General features: G+C 40.1%; 1 protein-coding gene across 2 annotated transcripts in view; it reads right to left on the reverse strand.

Annotated features, from left to right (window-relative positions):
• Positions 1-17151: 17151 nt before the first annotated feature.
• Positions 17152-23566, reverse strand: part of SENP6 (SUMO specific peptidase 6) — a 73380-nt gene continuing 66965 nt past the window's right edge. For both annotated transcript variants that reach the window (XM_053973763.1, XM_053973762.1), the window contains 3 exons: positions 21804-21872; positions 21360-21510; positions 17152-19147 (listed from right to left, as the gene is read on the reverse strand). In XM_053973763.1, the coding sequence (XP_053829738.1) occupies positions 18947-19147; positions 21360-21510; positions 21804-21872 (421 nt within the window). In that variant the 3' untranslated portion in view covers positions 17152-18946. The remainder of the gene's footprint in view (positions 19148-21359; positions 21511-21803; positions 21873-23566) is intronic.

Raw genomic sequence — 23566 nt, forward strand, 5'->3', positions numbered from 1 at the left:
CTTGGCTTGACAGAAGTGCTTCAGGAGTGTCACAATGCCTGGGTATGACTTGCAGCACAGCCACAGCAGCCAGACACCAACCCACACTTAATCAAGCGTTCATGCATGCCCTGCTGCTGACAGTAGCTACAATTTAGCTTGCAGAGCTAAATGCCTACAGGAGCAGTAGCTATCACTGTATCTGCAGGTTAAATGTCATCTGGCTGCAACTCCCTTTTCAGCAGGAAGAAGTTAGCATGTGTAGGTGCACCAAGGAGTCCAAAACCACTTTTTCAAGGCCAGGCTATGCTGTCCAGAGCTGGCAAGAGGCTTTGCCTTGGAGCTGCAGCACCATGGCACAGCAGCAGGACCAAACAGACCCAGCCCTCCCCAGCCTCATCACCCTCTGCTCTGTTCCTGCACACAGCTCAACAAGAACTTGCTTTGGCTAAATCAGTTTTTTTGAATAGGCATTCTAAGATGGGCACCTATCAAAAGACAGCTTTAGCATGCTATATTAAATTTATATGGTCATTACTTACAGAAATCAGTCTACCAGAGATTAAAGTGCCCATGGATTTGTCTGTCTTTTTCTTGACATCAGAGCCTTAGTAAAAACCATGAAGGCTGCTGATGCTTCTCATTGAGCTTTGCAAAGCTGCTGGTTTTGTTGGTTTTTTCAGTGGGGAGGGGAACATTTATCCACAGCCATCAGTTCAAAAACTACCATTTTCTGTGTTTTTTATATTGATACAGTATCTATCAATGCTTCAGAAACACAAGTCACTGTCCCTAGTATTTACTACAAACCTACAGCAGTCATTCCAAGAAATAACAAAGTAGAAACTTAAATAGATGGCTAGCTATGTTCAAATGTTGCCATTTTAAAGTGCCTTCTCGTACTTTAAAAAGTGGATACAAAATGAGAGACATATGATATCAGCAATTTATTTTTTTTTAATTAGGTCTTTAGAAAGTGTTTTTTAAAAGAGTTTCAGACCCAAGGATGCTGTAACACTAGGACACAAGTTATGAAGCCACATGCAGTATACTCTAGAGTAGATAATGAATACCTCAGCTTTTATCCCTCTGATTTTCCTGGTTTAAATCACAGTATAGTTGTTCACCTACATTTCCTACAGTATTACAGGCTATACTCCTAAACCACAACATTTTGCTGTCAAATGCAGTAGTTTGCCTCAACACTAATTATTTTAAAACCAAATGCCTTAAGCTGTAACATGAGATGACCAGCAACTGAAAGATTATAGGATTTATCAGAGAAACTGTTCATCTTTTGAGGACTGAAATTGCTTTTTTTCCACATAAACTCAAGCCTAAAAATAGACAGCACCTGAAGAAATCATCAAGCTCAAGCCCCTGCATGAGAACAAGTAAAACAGTTTTGAGTGGTGTTTTTAATGTATCCTTAACACAAATCCTATTTGACTTTCAAAAACCTTTGCAGAAATGAGATTGCACAACCTTCATTTCTTTCAGTTTTCCCTAAGGCATAACAGATTTTAAGAACTTCATCAAGTCTTTGGTGTAAACTAGTTTCATCTTTTTCGATAGTCACTGACAGAAGAACACAAACCACTTCTCACTAATTTTAACACCCTAGCATCTTCCTGTCCCCTCATCTCATCTCATCTCATCTCTTTCTGCTGGAAATGAGCTTGCCTAGCTTTGTGGAACACACCTTCCAAACATATATATTCTCTACAGATACATTTTCCAAAACCTTCCTAAGCCCTGGTGACCATTTCTGGTAGATGGACACATTTGAATTTATCTTCCTTAACAGCCTGTGGCCAAAACTGGACACATTATTCTGTTAACTTAAGCTGCACTAGTAGAAAAAGCCAAATGCTGAACTTCAACAGTGCTGCATCCCTGTGCTTCTTGTGATCCCACATAACCCTCAGATCTGCTTCCATGGCACTGCTGCCAAGTCAGCTTTTCCCATCTGCATTATGGGATCTTCTTCCTGAAAATAGTATCTTGTACTCAAATACTGCCTTCAAACTTATCAGAAACCTCTTGTCCTCCAAAGCAGAGCATCAAAAACAAGAGTCTGAAAGCACTACTCAGTCTCCTTCATATTTTGTGCTAATTCTGTTGATCAAAGATATCCATGTCAACAAGTACAAAGGTGGCAGAACTGCCCCCAGCAGCACTTAAGCTGATGTTTGATGGTGACTCAGAATCATTTCCTAAGAGTTATCACTTAGAGTTGTTATCTCTAGAGCTGGTCCCTTTGGTTCAGCTGTTCTCAAAAACTTACTTCAGGTGAACAATTTTCCTAAGGGCAGCCCTACTGGGTCAGACAGCAGGTCTGTTGTCTGCACTGTGTCAATGCCTGAACTTAATATATAAATTTGATAAATAATTAACATTACTTTCCCAATCTATTATCCCAGCTCTCTGCTCAGCTTGGTGACTCCCTGAGCTACTTCAAGTACTCCACACAAGTTAGCCTTAGTGGGTTTTTCTTCCATTAATTTGTCCAGCTGCTTTTCAAGTTCCCGTAAACTTTCAATATCCACATGCTTCAGAAAGGATTTTCAAAGCTTAATTAACCACACATTGGGTCAAAACCAAAAACACACCCCTTTTGTTCATTTTGAACCTGCCAGCTAATCATATGCTTTCACATTTTGTTCTGATAAAAAGTTAGTCCCTACTCAACTTTGCCACATCACTCATAAGACTGTCAAAATTTCTAAAACCCGAAATCTTTCCTCAGAGCAGTGTTATCAAATACCACAAAAATACAAAGGTTAGATTGGGTCACAAAGCCTTCTCCACCCTGGCAGACCAGGCACAAGGAAGCACTATTTCAGCTTCCTTACGAACATTATTGTTAATGGGTCAAAATACTGACCCATTATCAAAACAAAGGCACATGGCAATGCCGGAGGCTGAAGGACACAGTACTTAGTGCAGATTATAGAGGAATCTGACTAGAAATAATGGGGGTGGGGAAATTAGTTCAACTTAGAATTTCATTCAGAAAGCTATTCAGTCTCGCAGGAAAGTTTACTGCCTTTATGTTTGCAATGCTGGCTTTATAGTTTTACAGTCAAGGGCATAACTGTGCCTTCACTAAATAGTTTATTAACTGAGACACATTAAAAACCCATCCACTAAAAATACTGTCAAGCTAAATCTTAATTTCTGTGTTATTAAGAGCAACATCACAAAAGCTTGGAACTTGTGCTCTGATAATTTTGATATTTACTCTCCCACCTCAACAACACTGAGATCTTTCTTTTGCAGTTATTTTATAAACCATACTTTTAAGAGTTAACTTGTGTGTTAGCAGTTTTATTCTATTTAAACAAATGCTGCAAGACATTTGCTTATACTTTTAAGTTTTCAAAATTAACATCTAAAAAATTAAAATATTTCTATTTTTATTAGGCTTTTTTTTTTTTTTCACTAAAAAATAAAGCTAAAAAGAGCAGATGACATTTAACTCACGAGTTCATCTCCACCCTGTTAATTTGTCACACTTGCAACAGAAGGAAGCCTCAGTGCCGTGGCCAACCTTTGTACTGGGATGGCTGTGAACGCAGTCCATAGGCCGCCCCGCAGCCCGGCGATGCCAGCTGAACTGGAAGGAATTAGGTCGCCCCAAAGGTCTGTTCCCTCCGGGAGCACCACAGGGCACAAGTCACATACTACTTCTCTGCACCTTTGTAAAAACAGGGCTGGCAGTCAGCAGTATTTGCTGAAACAACAGATGACAACCATCCTTTTACAGAAGCAGCTAACTATTAGTTCAGCTACCTCCATCCTACAGGCCTTGGCGGAATTTACTAGTTCAGAACTAGTAAATGGGAGCCAAGTCATAGACAAGCACCAACAGTAGATTGGCTGCACTGCAGGTCGTATTCCAGACCATGAAGGAGACGAACCCTTTTAAGCTTTCCTGTTCAGTAATGGATGCAAGTTACAGGAACGGGGTATTGGTTTTTAGTTGTACATCACAGTGACACACACTGCTCTCCAAACCGCAGCCTGCAAAAGTACTTCAAGCAGAAATACTCCAGAAGACGTTTTTCCACTGAACTGTCGTACTGTGTCCGGCCAGTAAAGGTTATAAAAATTTTATTTGCACTTACAAGGACAATGCTACCAGCACAGAAGTGTTTCTGAAGCAAGGAGGGGAGCTCAGCTGTAACTCCGCAGGGATGGAATTTCACAGAGGATGATACTAAAAAAACCCAAACAAGCCCACAAAGGAAAGAATTTCCATGACAGTTAATTTAAGGAAGTAAAGCACAGTCCAGAGGGATCCTAAGCTCCGGCTCCGACAGGTCGGTCCCGAGGGGCGCTGGCCGGAGCGCTCCCCCGCCGAGGGCCCGGCCCTCGCCTCGCCCGCCCCGATCGCACCTGCCCGGGCGAGAGGGGCGGCGGGGGCAGCCGAGGGGCAGCGCTGCGGCCGGGCCGAAGGGTCGGCACCTCCCGCCGGGGGTAGGAGGGGGCGGCGAAGGCGGAGAGGCCGCGTCCTTACCTGCTGATGGAGGTGGTGCTGCTGCGCTCGGCGCCCCGCTCGCTGCCAACCCTGCTGCTGTTGCCGCCGCTGCGCTGCTCTGCGCCGCCCCCGCCGCCCGGCACGGCCCGACCCGGCCCGGGACGTCACCGCCACAGGGCCGGCCGGGGGCGGGGGCAGCGCCGGCGGGGCGGTGGCGGCTGGGGAGGCCGGCCCGGCCTTCTCTCCGCGCAGGGCTCGCCTGGCGGGGAGCCCCGGCCCCGCGGCGCCCCTCGGGCGCGCCGAGCCCGCGGCCCGCGCCCTCCGCGGCAGAGGTGGTGCTGAGGGGGCTGGCCCATGGTTATTTTGTGTCAGTTGGGTCTCTTCCTTTTTTTTTACGCCGTTGCACAAAGGGTCATTTTGGGAACTGTCTTTGTTTTTACTGACCATCGCCCCATAAAGAAAGGTGCCGAGCAGGTGGCGGCTCTCCTGCCGCGCAAACCTTGGAAGTCAGATTGTTTGAGGCCGGTTCCTCTCCCAGGCTCGCCCTGGCCCTGTGCTGTCCCTGCCGTGTCCCCAGGGTCCCGCCTTGGCGGATGTTACAGGGCTGGGGCAGCGATGGTCGCACCCGCTGTTGAGTGGCAGAACGGCATGGCCTGCCCAGCCCTGTGCCTCCTGCAGGGCAGCCCAGGGCCGGCCTCGGCTCTGCGGGATTGCCCTGGCATGTGCCTCACCCAGCCATTCATCTCTGTGGCTGGTGCGCTGCTGTGACTCGGGGCCAGTGGCCCGACTGGACGGCATTGCATCACGCTCGGCCGGGGTGTCACACCGCTGGTGCTACTCACAGCCTCCCCTCCCGTGCCGCAGCTCTGCGTCACCTCCCTGTCCCTTGGCTCTTCCACGATTCATTCCTGGCGTCGCCAGCTGGTTTGTCAGCTTTCCCGCAGCACCGTGCTCCTCTCCCCACAAATGTTCATGAGCAGCGCAATGACCCCGGCTGTACGTGCAAAGCCTCCTTGTTCTCCACCTGATGGTTCATCCATACGTCTTTTGTTGACAAAGGGAAACAAACCAGTTAATACTTCAAAATCTTGTGTTTTCCTTGATTTTGCAGCCCTAGCTACCTTTCTTTAAGCAGGGTGTGTTTCACTGCATTCTTTTTGAGTGTTTGGAGAACGCCAGGGACATTGTGGGTACAGCCACTAGCTAATAAATAATTTACATAAATTTCTTCAAGCCATAGCTGTCCATATAGATATGATTGTCATAACAATGTCTTGGCTTCTTAGAGAACAAAGAGAAATCCCAGGGGCTTCTTTAGGGGGAACCTAGAGAAACTCAGGGGGCTCTGTCAAGGATCAGAGTGGATGTACACATGGAAGGAAAATGGCAGTACATTAGGAGCATGAGTAATCCTGCATCCTGTGCAGGGTACAGGTGGAGTTCAATCCTGTGTCCAGATTAACATTCCTACAGTTCCTGAAACATGCTGTGAACTTGTTTTGGTCTTTAAAACATTCCACATGCCTGCAAAGTAGCAAGGTAAATTTGATGGCTGCATCTTCACTTGACATAATTTAGAATGTTTGACAATTTGGACAATCAAAACATTGTATAACTTCTAGAGCACTGAAGCTTGTCTTTGGCATTACCTTTCAGTACTTTGTACAGTCAGCCTTACTTTTATTTGTAAAAGAGAGATAAGGATAATTGTTATCTGGGAAAAAAAAGTGCATGGACAAGTGAATGAAAATGTACATTTGGTGACTGGCTAACACCACCTCTGTTAGCAAAACAGGATATAATGTCAGGAAACGATCAACAAAACACTTTCAGTGTAAACAATCCAAGCAGTGCTGAGCACTATCTTACCCTCTGATGTGCCTCTCCCTAATCGGAAGAAGCATGTCTCTACTTTCTCCCTTCTTTTCTCCCTAGGAAGTTTAAAAATAACCCAAGACACAGCAACATCTGTTCTGTGAATCTTCAGGGAAAATACAGGAAGACTCGCAAGTGAAATTGGAGTGCAAGAACCTAAGCAAAGAGTGGGGGAAAGTGGAAACAGAAAAAAAGGTAAAACATGTTTTAGTGTACCCATTGCCTGTATGTAAGGAGCATTTCCAGTTTCATTCCTAGGAAGATTGGATGAACCTCTGTAACTTCAGTCTAACTGAGACTTTTCAGAACACCAGGAAGAGTGCGGATGCGTTACAGCTGCTTTGTTTAATAGCTGTATAAGGAGCAGATGCAGTTTGAAGCTGGGGGGGGAGGGCAGAGTGCCTTTAGCATCACCCTGTTCCTCCCACACCTCAGTGCACCAGGCAGGGCAAACAGCAGTGGAGAAGCCTCCACTGCCAAGGGGCAACCACAGAGGTGGCGTGTCAGTGCTGCTGGAACCCGGGGCAGGCTCACACTGTACACAGCAAGAGGGTGTCTTGTGAGGAACCAGAGCTATAAAAGCACCGTCTTCAATGTCCAAACTCCATGTTCTGGATGGCCTACCAGGAATTCCACAAGCATTCCAAAGCCAGAAAGATCAACAATACATGGCAGCACCACATTTTGACATTTGACATACACATGCACCTCTTGTAGTCCTGCCACAAAGAACTGACAATGCTTCAAATGTCCAAGGTGTCTTCATTCACCCAGTTATTAAAATAGAACATTTTAATATGAATCCAGGTTGTTATGTATAGTAAACAGCTTTTGTCATTAAAGTTGCCATATATTTTTTTTAAAAGATGTGTTATTGTAGGAACCACCATATTTTGTCAGCGCTGTTGAATGGTAGTCTGGAAGAATGAGAGGTAAAGGACCCTAGATGGTTTCTCAGAAAACCCTAAGAGGATATTAAGTTTGTGTTCACAGAATCACAGAATGATTTGGGTTGGAAGGGACCTTATAGATCATGTAGTTCCAGCCCCACTGCCATGGGCAGAGACACCTGCTTGACCAGGTTGCTCAAAGCCCCAATCAGCCTGGCCTTGATGAATGGTAGTTTGAAAGGATGGGCAGGCAAAGGACTCCAGGTAATTTCTCAGAAAACCCTGAGAGGATATTACATGTGTTTTCATTTCAAAGAATGTTATACAACGTCCTACTTAAATTTAAATGAAAGTGAATTTTTGTGTATAACTCAGTGGATCAAGCTTCAGACTATTCAATATAAATAGGAAAAGATAAAGGCTCTCATACTTGCATTAAAAATTTCACTCCTGAGAGGGTTGTTCTTAAATGTTTAGTATCATAACTGCTCAGTTTCTCTCTCCACAATTTATGATGAAAAATTAAATGCAAAAATCTGGTTTGACATTGATTTCAAGCCTTTACTGTATGCATCCCTCCAGGTGGAATGCTTGTGATTAAATCATGTTATTAGCTAGCTTTCCCCGTGGATTCCACATAGCTACAACTGTTTTACACATCACATGTAATGGGTAAAGTTCTGCCTGTAAAAATGTCCATGGGCACTGACTTAAGTCACAGCTTAATGTGAGGCCAGAAGTTCATTTGCTTTACACTGTTTTGTTGGCATACTCTAAGTGTACATGAGTGTGATGTAATGACACCGTGTCTGTGTAATGTGGTCACAGTAAAACACCTCACAGCTTGCCAGCAGCAACTCTTGGCATTTCCTAACAGCTGAGGATTCTGGTTTAGCACTTAGATACTCCCCAAAAATTATTTTATGGTTTTACAGTCAGTTTCTCCTAAAAACTAAAGTCACTGGTTATAGAACAGTTTTGGACTTAGCAATGCAGAGTTTGCAAATGTGGCTACTGAAGCTGCCAGCACAATTTATCTATTATTTGTCTGGATAAAGAATAGCTTGTTCATATGTTTGCAAAAGAACCTTTCTAACTTGGCTCAAGGTTGAGCAGCTTATGTTCAGAGAAAGAACAAGAAAATTTGCTGGGATTTTAGCAGTAGTAGATGACGTTCCTTCCAGGATCAATCTTTGGTTTCTTTCCAAGCAGGCTTACTCTAGATAAGCACCATTCATTTCCTTATCATGTAAATTATTTACTGGAAATAAATGTGTAAGTCGTATTTTATCTGCTCCCTTTTACATAATGTTATGTGCACAAACATAATTCTCCAATTTTGACAGTAGTGAAATGATCCTTTTTTCCCCCCTCTTTCTGGCAGAGTTTACATAAACATCTATTTTGACTATGCCTGAATATTTTTTAATATTCTAACTTTTCCACAGGCCTTCTGTATTTCAAGAACTTCATACAAGTTACAAAAAATTTTAGACATTATGTTTTAAGGTAAGAGTTCCTATTTAAAGTCTTCCTGTTTCATTTCAATTTGTGAGTAGTTTTTTCTCTGACAACATGTTAGTTTAGGAAGATCAATTGTTTTGCATTTTCACCCCTAGCAATGTGTGACAGGTTTCTGAAGCTGTTTTTTGGCTAAGAGTAAGTCTGTTGGACTGGCCCTATTTTTCAGTTTCCTTTCCTTAAAGGATAATTCAACTAAGCAAATAGATTATTTTGAATTGTGGGTAGCTCCAGTGAACAAGGCTTGCATAAATAATAGCATGAAAGGAGGTAAGGGGAATCCCTGACTTGTGAACTTGAAATCCTTCAGAAGTCCACTGCTTTTTGTTTTACTTTTGTGAGTGGATTCATTCTATAAACACAAATGGTGAGGACAGGAAAATGAGATTACAGTACCCCAGGGTAGCTGGACGATATTTCTGGAGCCATCCCAGTGTTAGAAGACAGATGGATTCCATTCCTGGTAGAACACGCCCCATGTCTCTGGGGAAAGAATTTTCTTTTGTTTCTTTTTCTTTCTTGCCAAAGCTTCTCTTTGGCAAAGATATCGTGGGCCCATTCTCATGCATATTTAAACTGGACCCCACCAGTTTAGATACATCATCTGGAGGACAGGGAGGAGCTCTAGTGTAGGAAAGAGAACCCAGGAAAAGCCACTCAGATAACACACAATAGCAATTACCACAGAGTTGGCTTTTTTTAATTTTAGCTTCCTGCCCCCACTCCCCCTCGATGCACTCTGTGATCACCTACGTGGAATTCCTTTTCGGTGATGAACAGCAGCTGCCAAAAAAATAACCACAGGCTCATCTGAAAAACAAAAGTAGCCTGCAGTAAATAGGTGACCTAGAGATGCCAGGGCTGTCCCTCCTTCATGGAGAAGGGCCTACTCACTAATTAATTAACTAATTAAAGTTAAATGAACTTTAGTATGGATTCAGTACTGAGATCATGGTACTGAGAGCTTCTCACACTTCTTAGCAAAGGGAATTCTGTGGGGTTATTAACTAATTTGTAAATCTTTCTGTAAAAGCCACTGTTCATCTAGTGTGTTCCTAAACAATTATGTCCTGTTAAACATACCTTGAGGACTGTTTTCCAATCCCATTTCAGACTGTTCATTTTAGGCATTTTTAGCTTTAGTTTTTGAGCTAGTCTTGGGAAATAAAAGTTTAAGAGGAATAAGTAATCCCCTTGAAATTCTAACACACCTTTGGGCAGGGACCAGAGGATGTGTGGCAATAACCTAATTCACAAAATATGGGGGTCCAGCTGTAGCTCTCCTAAGCTTCACATTGATGTAAGAAGCAAGAAAAGAAAAAAAAATATGCATGAGAAAAACACTGAAAAGGAAGATTACTAATGCTACTAAGGTAGGAATGCAAAGCTCTTGCAGGCACCTCCCTCCTGTCTAGCCTTCACTTATCACTGTAGGGTTATTATATAGAACAGAGAGTTTAATTGACATTGCTTGTTGAATAAATCCACTCTCAAAGATGTGAACTTTGTTGATGCTATCCATCTGGGCAAACCCAGATGGGCAAACAAACTTGCTGGGGGACCCCTGATTACTGTATGAAGGAATGATACTCTTTTGCCAGAAAAATAGGCTGCCAAAGCAGCACGTTGTTTCAGCTTTCTCTATTCTTTTGTAGCACAGTTATATGTGCACCTGAATTCTACCAAAAGCACAGACTCAAGTTGCTTCCCAATACCCTTCCCATATGTAGGATAACTAGATTATCCTAAATCTCACCCTGAGTGCTTTCCTGCTGGTGAGCAGCCCTTGACCTGGGTTTTACACTCACACTTAAATTCCACCACCAGCTCTTCAACCCTTTGTGGTCAGACTTTAAGTGCAAGATAAGGCAAACTTCACTGAGAAGTTAAACACTCACTGTAGCATGAAGTTCTCTCCTGGCATGCTTATTTGGCCCAGAGACTGCCAAATTGTCCAGTTCTGACTCAGTTACTAAATGTGCTAATAATCTGAATCACCTATCTGCTCACAAACAGTTCTAGGAATGTCACTACTCAAATTATTCCAGAAAAATAGCAGGTATCAAAAACTGCTGCATTTTGCTTTCAGCTGCTTGTAATACCTTCACTAACCTTTGGCTGCCCAGTTTAAAGTTTTCCAAATTAAGTATGTGATGTAAATTGAATGCTAGCTAAAATGCTTCTGCTCACATTGTTAAAGAACAGTAACATGGATTATACTTTCTAGTAAAGTTGCCCAGAGACTTGTAGCATAGTTTTAAATTCGGCAAGCAAGTTGTGTTTTATGCCAGAGCTGTGCCTTTTGCCAACAGTCTTGAAATGTAACCAAATTTAGCGAAGCTGTGAACTTCTGATGAGCATCAGATGTGGGCTGGCCTTGACCCTGTAGCTTCATTCTCAGAACATCACACCTGGAACTACAGCACTCCTGCAGCAGCACTGCCTGGTATTTCCTCTGCAGCATCAGCCAGGTTTGTCACACCAAGTACAGGAACTCAGAGCAAACTCACAGAATCACAGAGCGGCTGAGGTCGGAAGGGACCTCTGGAGGTTATCTGGTGTAACCCCCTGCTCAAACAGGGACCCTTAGGGCCAGCTGCCCAGGACCATGTCCAGACAGCTTTTGAGTATCTCCAAGGATGAAGATTCCACAGCCTCTTGGGGCAACCCATGCCAGTGCTTGGTCATCTTCAGTGTAAAAAAAGTGTTTCCTGATGCTCAGAGAAAACCTTTTCTGTTTTGGTTTGTGTCCATTGTCTATGGTCAGTTTGTTATCAGCCTCCAACTAGATACTGTACCATAGATCAGCCCTTAATACAGCTCACTGTCTGCTCATCCAGCCCATACTTCCTCATCTTCTCTGCTGATGAAGTTGGCAACACAGGATCATGGAGAGAAAAAGACTGCGGTGGCCATTTTTCTGGAGTGTAGACAGAAGAAGAGAGCTTAGAGACATGATGAAAGATTAACAGATGTAAGAGCCAAGACAGACTGGGAGAACCAGTGTACAAGGGATCTCATCAGGGGTTTGGAAGGAGGGAAAACGGCAAGGGACAAGAGATGCTTGGGCAAAATCTGTAAAAACCACCAGAAAAAGTTCTCCCCTCACATGTTTTCATCTAGGTAAGCAAGAAAATGACAACACACTATGACTGCTTTTGGAGAAACAAAAATGAGAACTGTGGCATTAGTTCTAGGAGTCATCATCATACACTGACAATGGAAGTCAGAAAAACCAAAGTGTGCACAATGCAAAACACACATTAAACAAGACAAACATAAGCACTAAGAAGGCAGAAAGCATCTAAAAACTTTTAGACTGTATAAGGAACCGTAATTTAGTCCACTTTATGTGATCACACTTTCTTCAGATACCACTTCTTGCAACAGATGCTAAGTCTGTTAGGGAACTTAACAGTGTTTAGGGAACTTAAAATTTCACAGTAAAGACAGCTACAAGCTCTATGATTCATACTGTTCATGAGATTATAATGAAAAAAAGTATCATTTTTTTAAATCATCTAAGTAGTGGTTTTCAAACATGAGCACATGACCTATTGCTTCAGGAAAATTATCCATTTGGCAAGTTACTTACAAATATTTTCCAGCTATCTTAGCTACATCCTTATTTTCAGGTGCCCAATTTGAGATGTTTAGGGCCAGATTTGCCAGAGTTTCCAAACCCAGAGCAATCAAGCAGTAGCTCTACACAAGTACAGTTGAAAGCACTTCACTGTGTAAAGAACAGAACAGGAAACCAGAAGACAGAATTAAACACTTTCTTCAACACTGGCTTCAGATAAATCTCAGGTCAATAGAATTTCAGGCTAAGCAAACAGTTCCAACCACAAAACTAGTTTCTCTCAGGTAGCTAAATAAACAGCAAGCATCTTTTTAAGCTTACTTTTCAATGCTCACAAGTGAGAGTAGCTTAAGCATGAATTTCAGCAGTTTAGAGTAGCTTAGCTTAGTTAAACTTAAATGCTTTTAACATCTTTCTCTGAACTCCAGCACTTAATTTGCAATATGGAGATAATGACATGGAGCAACTCTGACTGGACAAAATAAGAGTGAAGCCAAGTTCACCCCACCTAGCATCTAACTGGCCTGGAAATAATTTCAAGAAACTATTTGAATTCAACAATGTCCCTAGGAAATAGGGAACTTCCACTGACTCCACAAATTTACTTGCTTTATATAGACAACCAAGACACAGGGATGCAAGTGAGAAAGCAAGTTAGAAATCAGGCTAACTATATGGCATTCAAGTTCATTAACCACGTATGAAAGATAGAGAATAACAGAGCAGAATGAAAAACTCACAAAAAGACTGTACAGTAAGGTGTAGAGCCAAAAATGAGGTAATAAATTCACCCACAGAACAATGTCCTTGCAAAACAAAGACCTGGCTTCCACAGAAGGAAAAAAAAAATTAAAAAGCGATACGACTTTTTAATTAAATTGCATCATAAACTGTCCATACACATTCAACACATTGTTGCAGACATTTGCTTAAAAATGTCTTCTTGATTCTGGAACCTAAACATTAATTTGCAGTACTAATTTTGTTTGAAGTCTAGAAATTTCAGTGGTTTTATAGGATGGGAGGAAGCTGTGCAACTTCTCACGGCCTTTAAATGCCCTTTTGTAACATGGAGATATTATTACAATATTGTTTACAAAGCACTTTAAGTTTCAGGACTGATGAACATTTAAGTAAAAAACATACTCCATTTGTTTGCATTCCAGTACAATTTATGACCCATTTAGTGCCATTTTTCTGTGAGAAATGTGCCATCTTGTAATAGTGCTCTTTTGGGGTTAGCCTGTCTTTTTTGTATTACAGAATTGACACACTATCTGCCATATCACTGATGTATAGTATGAATAAATATCCTGGACTGAAAATGCAAATATTAAGTTCTCTAGAACTAAAATAATTACTGTTTTCAGTCTGCTACATAAACAGGACATTCATCAAAGCCAGGTTGGATGGGTCTCTCAGCTGGTCTCGTGGGAGGTGTCCTTGTCCACAGCAGCCAGGTTGGAACTAGATGATCTTTAAGGTGTCTTCCAACCCAAACCATTCTATAATCCTAAATCTTTAGATCAGAGAAACTTGAAATTCCAAACAAAGTAATTCCTGAGAGTTCCTATAATTAATGTCCTAGGTTGGTCCAATATATAATAATGTCCCTGTCCACGCTACCACCACATTTCTAACATACACATAAAGATAAGGGAAACAGGCTACTTTTTCAAAATTTAAGTTAGGAAGGAGAAGCCTGATGTAAACAGGCACTGTGACAGAGCTTGTTTTAAACAGTTACATCTGGAGGACACTGGAGTAGAGGTTTGCTAACAGTTTGCAAACTACTGCTGTGAGATGACATTGGTGTCTTTAGTTATAGTATATGCAGTTGAAATCAGTGTATGTGCAAAAGTAAACCAAGTTCCTAAACTTAGAAATATGTTTAAACAGATAGAGTTTTGTGTAAATAGTTGATAAATTTCCCTAAGGTATAGCACTGAGGAAATCTAACATGTTTTAATCTCTGGTGTTTAGGCCAGAGTCTACACAAACTCTGCAGGCAGGAAGCTCAGGCTGGCTGGAGCACGATGCTTTTCCTCTAAGTGGAGCCTCACAGCTCGTGGGGAATAAACACTCAGCTGAGTCAAACTAGTCTGCTTCCCATTACCCTTATCCAGTCAGCTTACAGTAAAAGAGAACCTGGTCTTGAAAATGGAGCTTTTAAGTATCATCTAAAACTACAACACTGTGCAGACAGACAGATGTATGACGTGGATTTGACTATTCTATTAAAATAAATCATCTATTTATACAGTACATTCAGCCCTATTGCTGCAGATATACAATAATCTTTATTTTAAAAATTGCAATAGATTTCTTTCCTGCCACTGCTGAATTACTTACCTGATGATTGTTTGGGTAAAGTCATACCCCAAAGAACTCTAGAGAGTTACATAATGACTAATAAGCATTAGCAACTAAGAAAGAAGGGAAGACAAAAAATAAAAAAAGGCAGGTAAGTCAAGTCTGTCTCATTTACTAGAAATTGGATACTTTTAAATCCAGATAATCTTCTGTTCATATATATTCATGTATGAAACGTAGCTTATCTTTTTAAGAATCATGCATTGCAAATAGCACTGCTGACTCTCCCCCAGGTACATCAACTATGAATCTCACAGGGAAAAAAAAAAAAAACAAAACAACTAAGGGAAAAACAAACAAATGAGAAAATATAAACTAGCAAAGAAACAGGCTAGCTGTTTGAATCTAGGTTGTGGCTAGCAATTACTCTCAAAACTGAATACAGAATCCCTAAGGAATGGTGTACATTTCCAAAAGTTTCCTTTTGTAACTACAGGGTTGTACAACTCCAAATGCAAATTTGTTAAAAACAAGCAAAATCAAGGCTGTCAGAAAACTACTAGAGACCATGACTGAGAGAACAATCACCTTCCAGATTACATCCTCCCTTAACCAGACTGGAGCCTAGAAAACAGACATCTTTCATCACATCTTTGAGCAGGCATTATGGAGTTAAGCAGAAAAGATTTACTTCAAAAATATGGTGGTGAGAGGCAAGTAAAATGGCTGTTGCCTCACTCTTACTGTTTCAAAGCTGTGGTTTGTAACATCAGCTCCCCTTTGATTTCCACAAGTAGATGGGGTAAGTAAAAAAACTGGGAGAAGTACCTTTGTGAACCTTGTGAACCCAACTCACTGCACAGAGGTTCTTTAGGGGCACTGAGTATGCAGCACTGGAAAAGTGTTGTACCAAAATAAATTTTTTTATCAGACTCCAGTACCTCTCATTATTCCCAATAATCAAGACTGCAAAGAGCAAGCATCTTTATACCTACTTCTGTTCATATGCTAAAATACAAGTATCATGTTATCAATGTAAAGCTTTAACCAGTGACTAAAAATAAATTATATTTAAAAATCAGAGGGGAAAAAAATTAATTGCTAAATTAAGGAAACTAGTGCTCTTTGTTTGTAAGAGAAGTCTAGTATTTCAGTTTCCAGAGGTACTATATTAATAGAAATTTAAAATCACACATCTTCTGCTTTACTCATCTGCTATACAAGACATGAAAAAAAAAATTAAAATCAAGAGCATAGTTCCCTCATCTTGCTGTAAAGCTTGCTTGATTTTTCATTCTTTTTTACTGAATGTTTTTAAGTCAGATTCTTTCAAGACAAGAATGTAGTGTAATCTCAAAAATCAATTCTGTTCGAAGTCTCTGGTTTTTGAAGAGCATGCTCTGTTTCTCAGCAGGAAAAATAGAAATGTCACAAGGGACTACTTAGATGTCTCTTCTGCTTTTGTGGCTATCCTGCAGATGTGCACCACAAGTACATGCATTTTTTATGCTAAGTAATCTAAAACCTTAATAGGAATTCTTAACTGTTATTCTACCCAACCTGAAAAACAATACAAACAGATACATTTAATTAGGTAGCCATCTGATCCCTTACACTGCAGAATGCAGTCAGGCTACTCCTAAAGCACTTGTAAGCCTGAATTGTCTAAAGAAATATACAACATATACTTTCCATAGAGTGCATGCATTGTCATGCAATTATTAGATACACTTATCGAGTCCCCACCCTACTAGCTTCCACTGAATAAATCTGATTCACAAAAGGCACTGGTAAAACTTGTTAAGATTACAGAACATTGCAGCATTGCCCACCATCAGGTTAGTAAAAAACACTTACCAAGTACATGCAGTAGTGAACATGTTGAACCAAGTCAGGAAGGTCTTAAATAACGCATTCTTAATTCTGTAGGTTTTTTTCTATTAATGTCACATTTTATTAAAAAAATAAGTTTCCTATATTTAACATGTATATTAGCTTGCTGTATGTGACTGGAGATCTTGAGACCTTTAACACTGAATGATAGTAAATCCAACACTTTCTTCACAGCTTTGAAAAAGGGTAAAAGGGAGGGAAGGTGAAGGGGAGGACAGGAAAGAGAAAGGAAAAGGAAGAAGCACCAGGCCATTACCAGTAAGAGAACAAAATAGTTCTACAGCATCAAAATATGAACCTGCATCACGAGTATCAGAAAAAGGAAAACTACTGTACTGATGAAATGTGGATATATTCCATATAATTAAAACATACCACTGGGAAAGCCTAGACTAGGAAGGAATACATTCTATCTGCAATTGTCTCTCCTCTATTTCAAAGAAATTATTTTCCTTCCCTCTCTTGTATAAACTACTATTCCAACATGTCAGTTGCACTAAAGCCAGATACACAAGACCCTGCATTTCCACAATCTGGAACTATTTTATCCCTATTTTTCCCCACCAATGGCAAGAATACTGGATAAAAACTTGAAGGAGGAAACAACTCAGAGGTGTGCACATTACATATTTAATTTGTAGTCCAGGAAATTGCCCCCACATTCTTTCAACAAGAAAACTGCAGGAGTCATCTCTAACAGAACACATATATGTGGTGCTTACATAATCTCCATGGGGCCCAGGGTTTATGCAAGAGAAACCAGGGAATGAACAACTCCCTTAAATCCCACAGGTTATCTGTACAAAAGATTAGCAGCCCACAGTTGTATTGCTCTGTGTGCAACCACTCTGCCTTGGTGAGAGAACCACCCTGTAAACAGAGGGTGTCACAGAGAGTCCTCTGTGCAGGAATACCCTGGAAGTAACATCATTAGCAGCTGCATTTTCAGTTTAGTGACAATGAAAACTCATGGAGGCCATGAAGCACTGGGTTAGACTTGGATGTTGTGTACAAAAATAAAATCTCAAGGGGCCCAGAGTTCAGCTAATGAACTCTCTGCTTCTTCTCTTTGGGAGAAGGGAATTGGTAAGTGACACTCTCAGTAAAAAAAAAATCAGGAAAGAAAATATTATCTGCAAGGAGAGACAGAAGATCCCTCTACTCCCACAAACTGCCTCCTGGGAAGTGAAACTTTCTGGTTCCCTTCAAAGATATCTGTGTAAGTAGAGAACTGGAGATACATATCCTTGCACAAATCTTTTCTTACTTTCCTCACTTCAATGACAAAGCCTTTCTAGAACAGGGATAAAAGGCTACATTTGCAGTTTAAGCAACAATGACATTTTAGATTGTTGTAAAATCAAAATACACTGGAAATATCCAAGCAAGTCCCTACATTAGTCTGATGCTACATAAAGCCAAGAACAAACAAGCAAGCAATGAACACTGGTATTTTGGTTTTTTGCATGGATATTAGAAAAAATAGTAATCATACACTTTTTTTCTATTTAAATGTTCATTACTTAGATAAAGCACATATGAATGTAACATTCAGAATTGTAACATAGAAAATGTAATGTGGGCAATCTGCTATTCCAAGTACACTTACCAAAATACAATTTTATAATGAAGAAAGTCTCAAAATACACCTGTACAACAACTGGGATCCACAAAATATGATTTAATAGAGTCACTCAAGATCACTTCATTGAAACCACTTTTGTAATACTGTGTGAAGAGTTCACCTCTGGTCAAAGAGCACTCTCCCCCTTTCCCTAGCCTGTCCCACTAAAGCAAGGGTGGAATTGTAATTGCAACGTGTATCTTCTACACCCCCAAATCTGAAGCGGGCTATGAACTATGACACTGCCTACACTTAGATACTGGGAGGATGGGAATCACCCTCTTGGAGGCCATGGTACATTGAGACACTTACCCATATTATTGTCTGTAGCGCAAGCAGAATCATCTTGTAAAGGGCAACTAAACAGGGTCAAAATATGAATTATCTCACTACCAAATCATTCCCTATGTGTTACTTAAGCATGTAACATTAAAACTTAACTGAAAAAGAAAAAGGTAACCATTTCATCCTATATTTTCTTTATTTCCTTTATGTTTAGAAGTTGCTATTTATGTTCTATTAACAGAAATACATAACAAAAGCTCCCTATCAAGTGGAAAAAAAGTAATTACAAATGCTGAAAAAGTTGGCCTCATTAACATATGTACAGACTCACTTAATACACATATTTGCGGGAATTAAACCATTTTATGACACACATTTATACAGGCATTAAACATTCCCAAGTAACTTTGAGTGGAGAACACGCCAAATCTTTAGTCTGGGCAGACAGAAATGTAGGTTTTAGTTTTGATTGTGAAGCTAACATGCAACAGATACAACATTCAATCTGAGCTGTTGTTTGTAAGTTGTTCTGTCTTTTCCTGCAAAATTGAATTTGGGTCTTTCTGTCCCTTCTTGTCCTTGTTCTGCTGTTCCTGGAGCGTCAGGATTATTTTTCGTATTTCTTCTCTTTTGGTTTTCATTCTTGGGCGTGGAAACCAGTCTGTTAAGTTCATTGGTAGCTCAAAACTCAAAATGGGATTCTGAAAAAAAAGATCATTTGAATATTACAGTAAAGAGTTATAACCTAAATGAATGAAGAAAACTATAGTGAGGAAAAGTACATTTTTCCTCACTTCATTCCATGAACATGGAACAAAATTTCTACAATTTCCGAGTTTTGTACATGTATAATTATGGTAAAATCAATCATGCTTCAGTATGTTACAGACTAAAATCCATCCAGATCACACTCCTGATTATAAAGATGCTTCAACAATCTACTGTATTTGCTACTTGTAGACTAAGCATTTGTCTGCATAAATGTGTAAAACTCTCTTAATTAAAAAAAAAAAAAAGTGAGTGAGAGAGAACACTATTGTAAAGATACAGGATATTTTTTAAACATCAACATCTACAGCTGATCAGGAGTCCAAAACATTCCTCTTCTTATAAATAGCCTTTAGGATCATGACCAGCTAGGCAAGACAGATTTAGTTTTCATCCTAGAAAGCAAAGCTCCTGCCTACCACCAATGCTTATTATACTTACATTCTGTTTTCTTGCTAGGTAACATTCATCCTAATAATTACGATAATTATTATGAAGCATTCTCTATTCCTCTTCAGTGATCCTGCATAACAATTCCACCCTAACCAAATGACAATCTGGGGAACAGTGCTGTCTCTCAAAGAAACTCCTCCCTTTCTGTACTCCAGTTTACATCATCAGGGTTCTTTAAGAGTGAATTACATTTATCAATGAGGTAAGATAGCAAGACTGCTTGTGAAAAAAAGAGTGACATTCTGCACAGGAACATGTCAGTGCTTAATGTTGCACTAGCAACATGTTTTTGTGTCTGTGCAGTGCAGGGAAGACAGGCAGTGCCACGGTGAGAGGCCAGCTGTGCTGCGCTGTGCCGTGCTGCCCTCCGCAGCCCCTCGCCTCCTTGGGGGAGCCCGCGCTGCCCCTCCCGCAGCGGCCCCTGGCGGCCCCTGATGGTCACAGACATCACATGAAGCACCTGCTCCCGAGAACTCTCCTTCCAGTTCGTAGAGCTGGTGCAAAATGAGACTGTGGGCAATTTTCCAAATACAAAGTAGCTGAAATTGTTCGCTGAATAACTTCAAGACAGTCTAGTACTCTGCAGCCAGCTCAGGCTTTCCCTCCCCACTGGAGTTACTCCTGTGATTTGCTCTCTGACGCATGTATGTGTTGTGCTGCACACTGCTGGACTAGGCAGGACAAGGGATCCAGCCTGACATAGTGCAGCAATCAATTGGCAAAAAGGAATGGGCTAATAAAACTTGGAGGAAGTTTTATTAAACCATTCCAAAAAGGAATGGGTTCATAAAACTTGGTTGCTCCTCGTGTCCCCAGTGAACAAAACAGGAGCCATTTGGTTATGGTTCAAAGCTCTCAGGAACTATCAGCAGAGCAAAGCTTTTGCCTGCCATTTGCATGAACGCATTCTGCCATAGCCTTACTGCTCTTGAGTAATGTATGAATGGAGGGAGAGAGGGCTGAGGAATGGATAAGCTGCCAGCTTTTCCAGGAAAGGGTTAGCTACAGGAGAGTTCAGAACAATGCTCGAAAGCACCAGGGATTCTGAAGAGTTACTGGCCCGTGCAGGCAGCATCTCACTTGACCATCATTTCTCCTCCCAGTCTAGAAGGTGCTAATGCCTCCACTTGTGAAAGGAGCTGTAACTTGGAGACCAAGTCAGCTTGCAAGTAAGTAAGCATTCAAACAATTCCTTCAATGGAAACAAGATTTGGCATTTAGCTGTAATGATTTCACTTACATGTTTTCTTACAAGTTAAAAACACCCTGGAAAGAAACATAAAACTCCCTACATGTGTCACATTTCTGAATTTATTCAGTCACAGTTCTCAGGGGAAAATGATTAAGCTTTTTGTAGTGCATTTTTACTTTAGATTTTGAACTCAAGTTCTTACTGGATGATTTTAAAGGGTACACAGCAGAAGAATAGAAAGGAAGACTCTAAATGTGTTTTCTTTAGATTTTCTCAGAAAATTTCATGGCTTACAATTCTTTTATGTACATGCAACTAAAAAGGTTAATTAATTTATTTGCAAAAAAGTTACTCTGTGTGTTTATGCATAAATTAATTTATAATGCATTATCTCACTGACAGGTATTGAGCTACAATTGAGCATTTTATAACTGTAATCATTTTCACAGCTTGTATTTGATTTTTGCAGGAATCAAAAATAGCTTCAAGAACATACATACCTCAAAAAAGCTCTCCACATACTGGAGGATATACACTCCACAATCACTGAAGTTGTTCTGCTGTGGCACTTTTGGGTTGGAACCTTTCATGACATCTTTGGAAAAGCTTCTTTTGCTGCCTTTCCTGACTTCCCATTCCACCTCTAAATATCTACAATAAAAGATCATGCAAATTAAAGTATTTTTTTATTCCCTGATTAAAAAAAAAAAAAAACCACCAAAACCCCAAGCCAAACTAAAAAAACAAAAACAAAAAAAAAAAAAAAAAAAAACCAAAAAAAAAAACCAAAAAAAAAAAAAAACAAACAAACAACCAAACCAAACCAAAAACACCCCCCCCCCCCCAAAAAAAAAACCTACAAAAAAAAACCTACAAAAAAAAAAAGAAAAAATCCCAAACCAAACCAAACTGAAAAAGCCCCAAGCACCAGACAGGAAACTTACTCCCTTAGTGTTTTCACAACATTTGACCGGGAAGGGCCTCTCAGTGAGTCCATAAGCAAAATGCAGGGCCTAACAGAGAACACAAGTTTTGAGTACACAGCATTTTACAGCAGCTTGAAAAACACAATGTTACACAGAAATAGTTTGTGGGGTGGCCTTAACAAAACTAGATCAATACTGCCAAGTTCTGCCAGCACTGCTGTAACTTCCTAACAGGGATAACTAAATGGCAAGTTATCTTTATATTTAACCATAGACTAAGTACACTTAGGAATGTACTTAGAGTTCTGTCAGACAATTTGTTACAGATGCTTAAAACACCTTCAGGTGTCTAATGCTCTTTTAGGTGCACCAGGTATCTGGGACACTGGCAAGAGAAAGTAAGGCACAGAGCCCAAAAAGGCTCTGCTGGAGTAGCAGCTTGAGGATAGATGGGACACTCCACAGCACATTAGAAAAAAAAGCATTGGGAAAGCATGTTCAAGAAGGGATCCCAGTCTGGATCTCAAATCTAGCTGGTAGTTATACACAAAACACCCACCAATTCTATTTAGAAGACTTTAAAAACTAATGTATCTATAACCAAGTATTTTCTAGAGAACCAAGTCTGCTCAAGTCCTCTCCTGCACACTACAGATACGGGTATCCTATCTTTTGATCTAAAGCACACTGCTTTTCCAGAAGCCACAAGCACAGCAATCTTATCAGCCACCTTATAAGTATGAAATTTGGATTTATATATCAAAACTAACTCATACCAGAGTTCAGAATTTCAGCATTATATGTAGTATGTATTTTGAGGGATAAATAAATGTAATTACTTTTCACAAATCTCTGTTTTTTTCTTATCTAACAATAACACATTCAAAGTATCATTCGAAGAAACTTCAAAGTAGCAAATTCAGACAAAATATCTGCATACATTTATGCATAGGTGTGTTTGCATTTATAAACTAATTTACATGCACATAATTTTTTAGGCATAAGCAGATAATCACTTAAATAATGTTTGCTTGTACTTGTTTTAATTTCTGATAAAAGTATTTATATAGATGCTGCTCTTTAAAAAGCATTAAATACTCCTTAAAATGCTCTTCTAAAAAATGTAGTACTTTGCAGGGGGAAAAAGTGACAACCTTTTCAAGATAATTTTCTATTTCATATAGAAGTAATTTTAAAATATGCTAATAGTAAAGTATTTAAGTGCCCTTAATGACTTTTGATACTTAAGCATCAAAGATGTTATGAAATTTCACATTGGATTAAAATACTGTCTGCTGGAAAGTATTATGTACAAATAATCTGTCATCAAAATGGGACAAATTTAGCCAAGCTATAATCAGAAGCTCATAAATATTCTTAAAACACAACACAGATAGACTTTTGCTTGAAAACATATTAAGTCATATATTCCATAACATCTATAAATCTGTAATTCTATTCTGACTCCTGATAATATACTCTGAAAGTCTTCACCTTTCTAGTAAACCTTGTATTTACAAGAAAGGAAATACAAAAATAGATGAATTATGAAAAAATACAAAGGAAACTGTCAAGACAGCAATACTGTCACATCATAAACTGCAGTAAATATTTACTAAGAAATTATTCCTGGGTATCAAATATTAAAAAAGAAAAGTTTTCAAACGCAGAACTGATAAAAAAAATTAAGACATGTGCAACACTTTTATTAGAGAAAAAAGAACAGAGAGAGACAATAAAGAGGAACAGCTATCTTATTTAGATAAGAAAAGGGGGCAGCT

This window comes from Vidua macroura, chromosome 3 (genome assembly GCF_024509145.1).
Source record: "Vidua macroura isolate BioBank_ID:100142 chromosome 3, ASM2450914v1, whole genome shotgun sequence".
NCBI classification, from domain to species: Eukaryota; Metazoa; Chordata; class Aves; order Passeriformes; family Viduidae; genus Vidua; species Vidua macroura.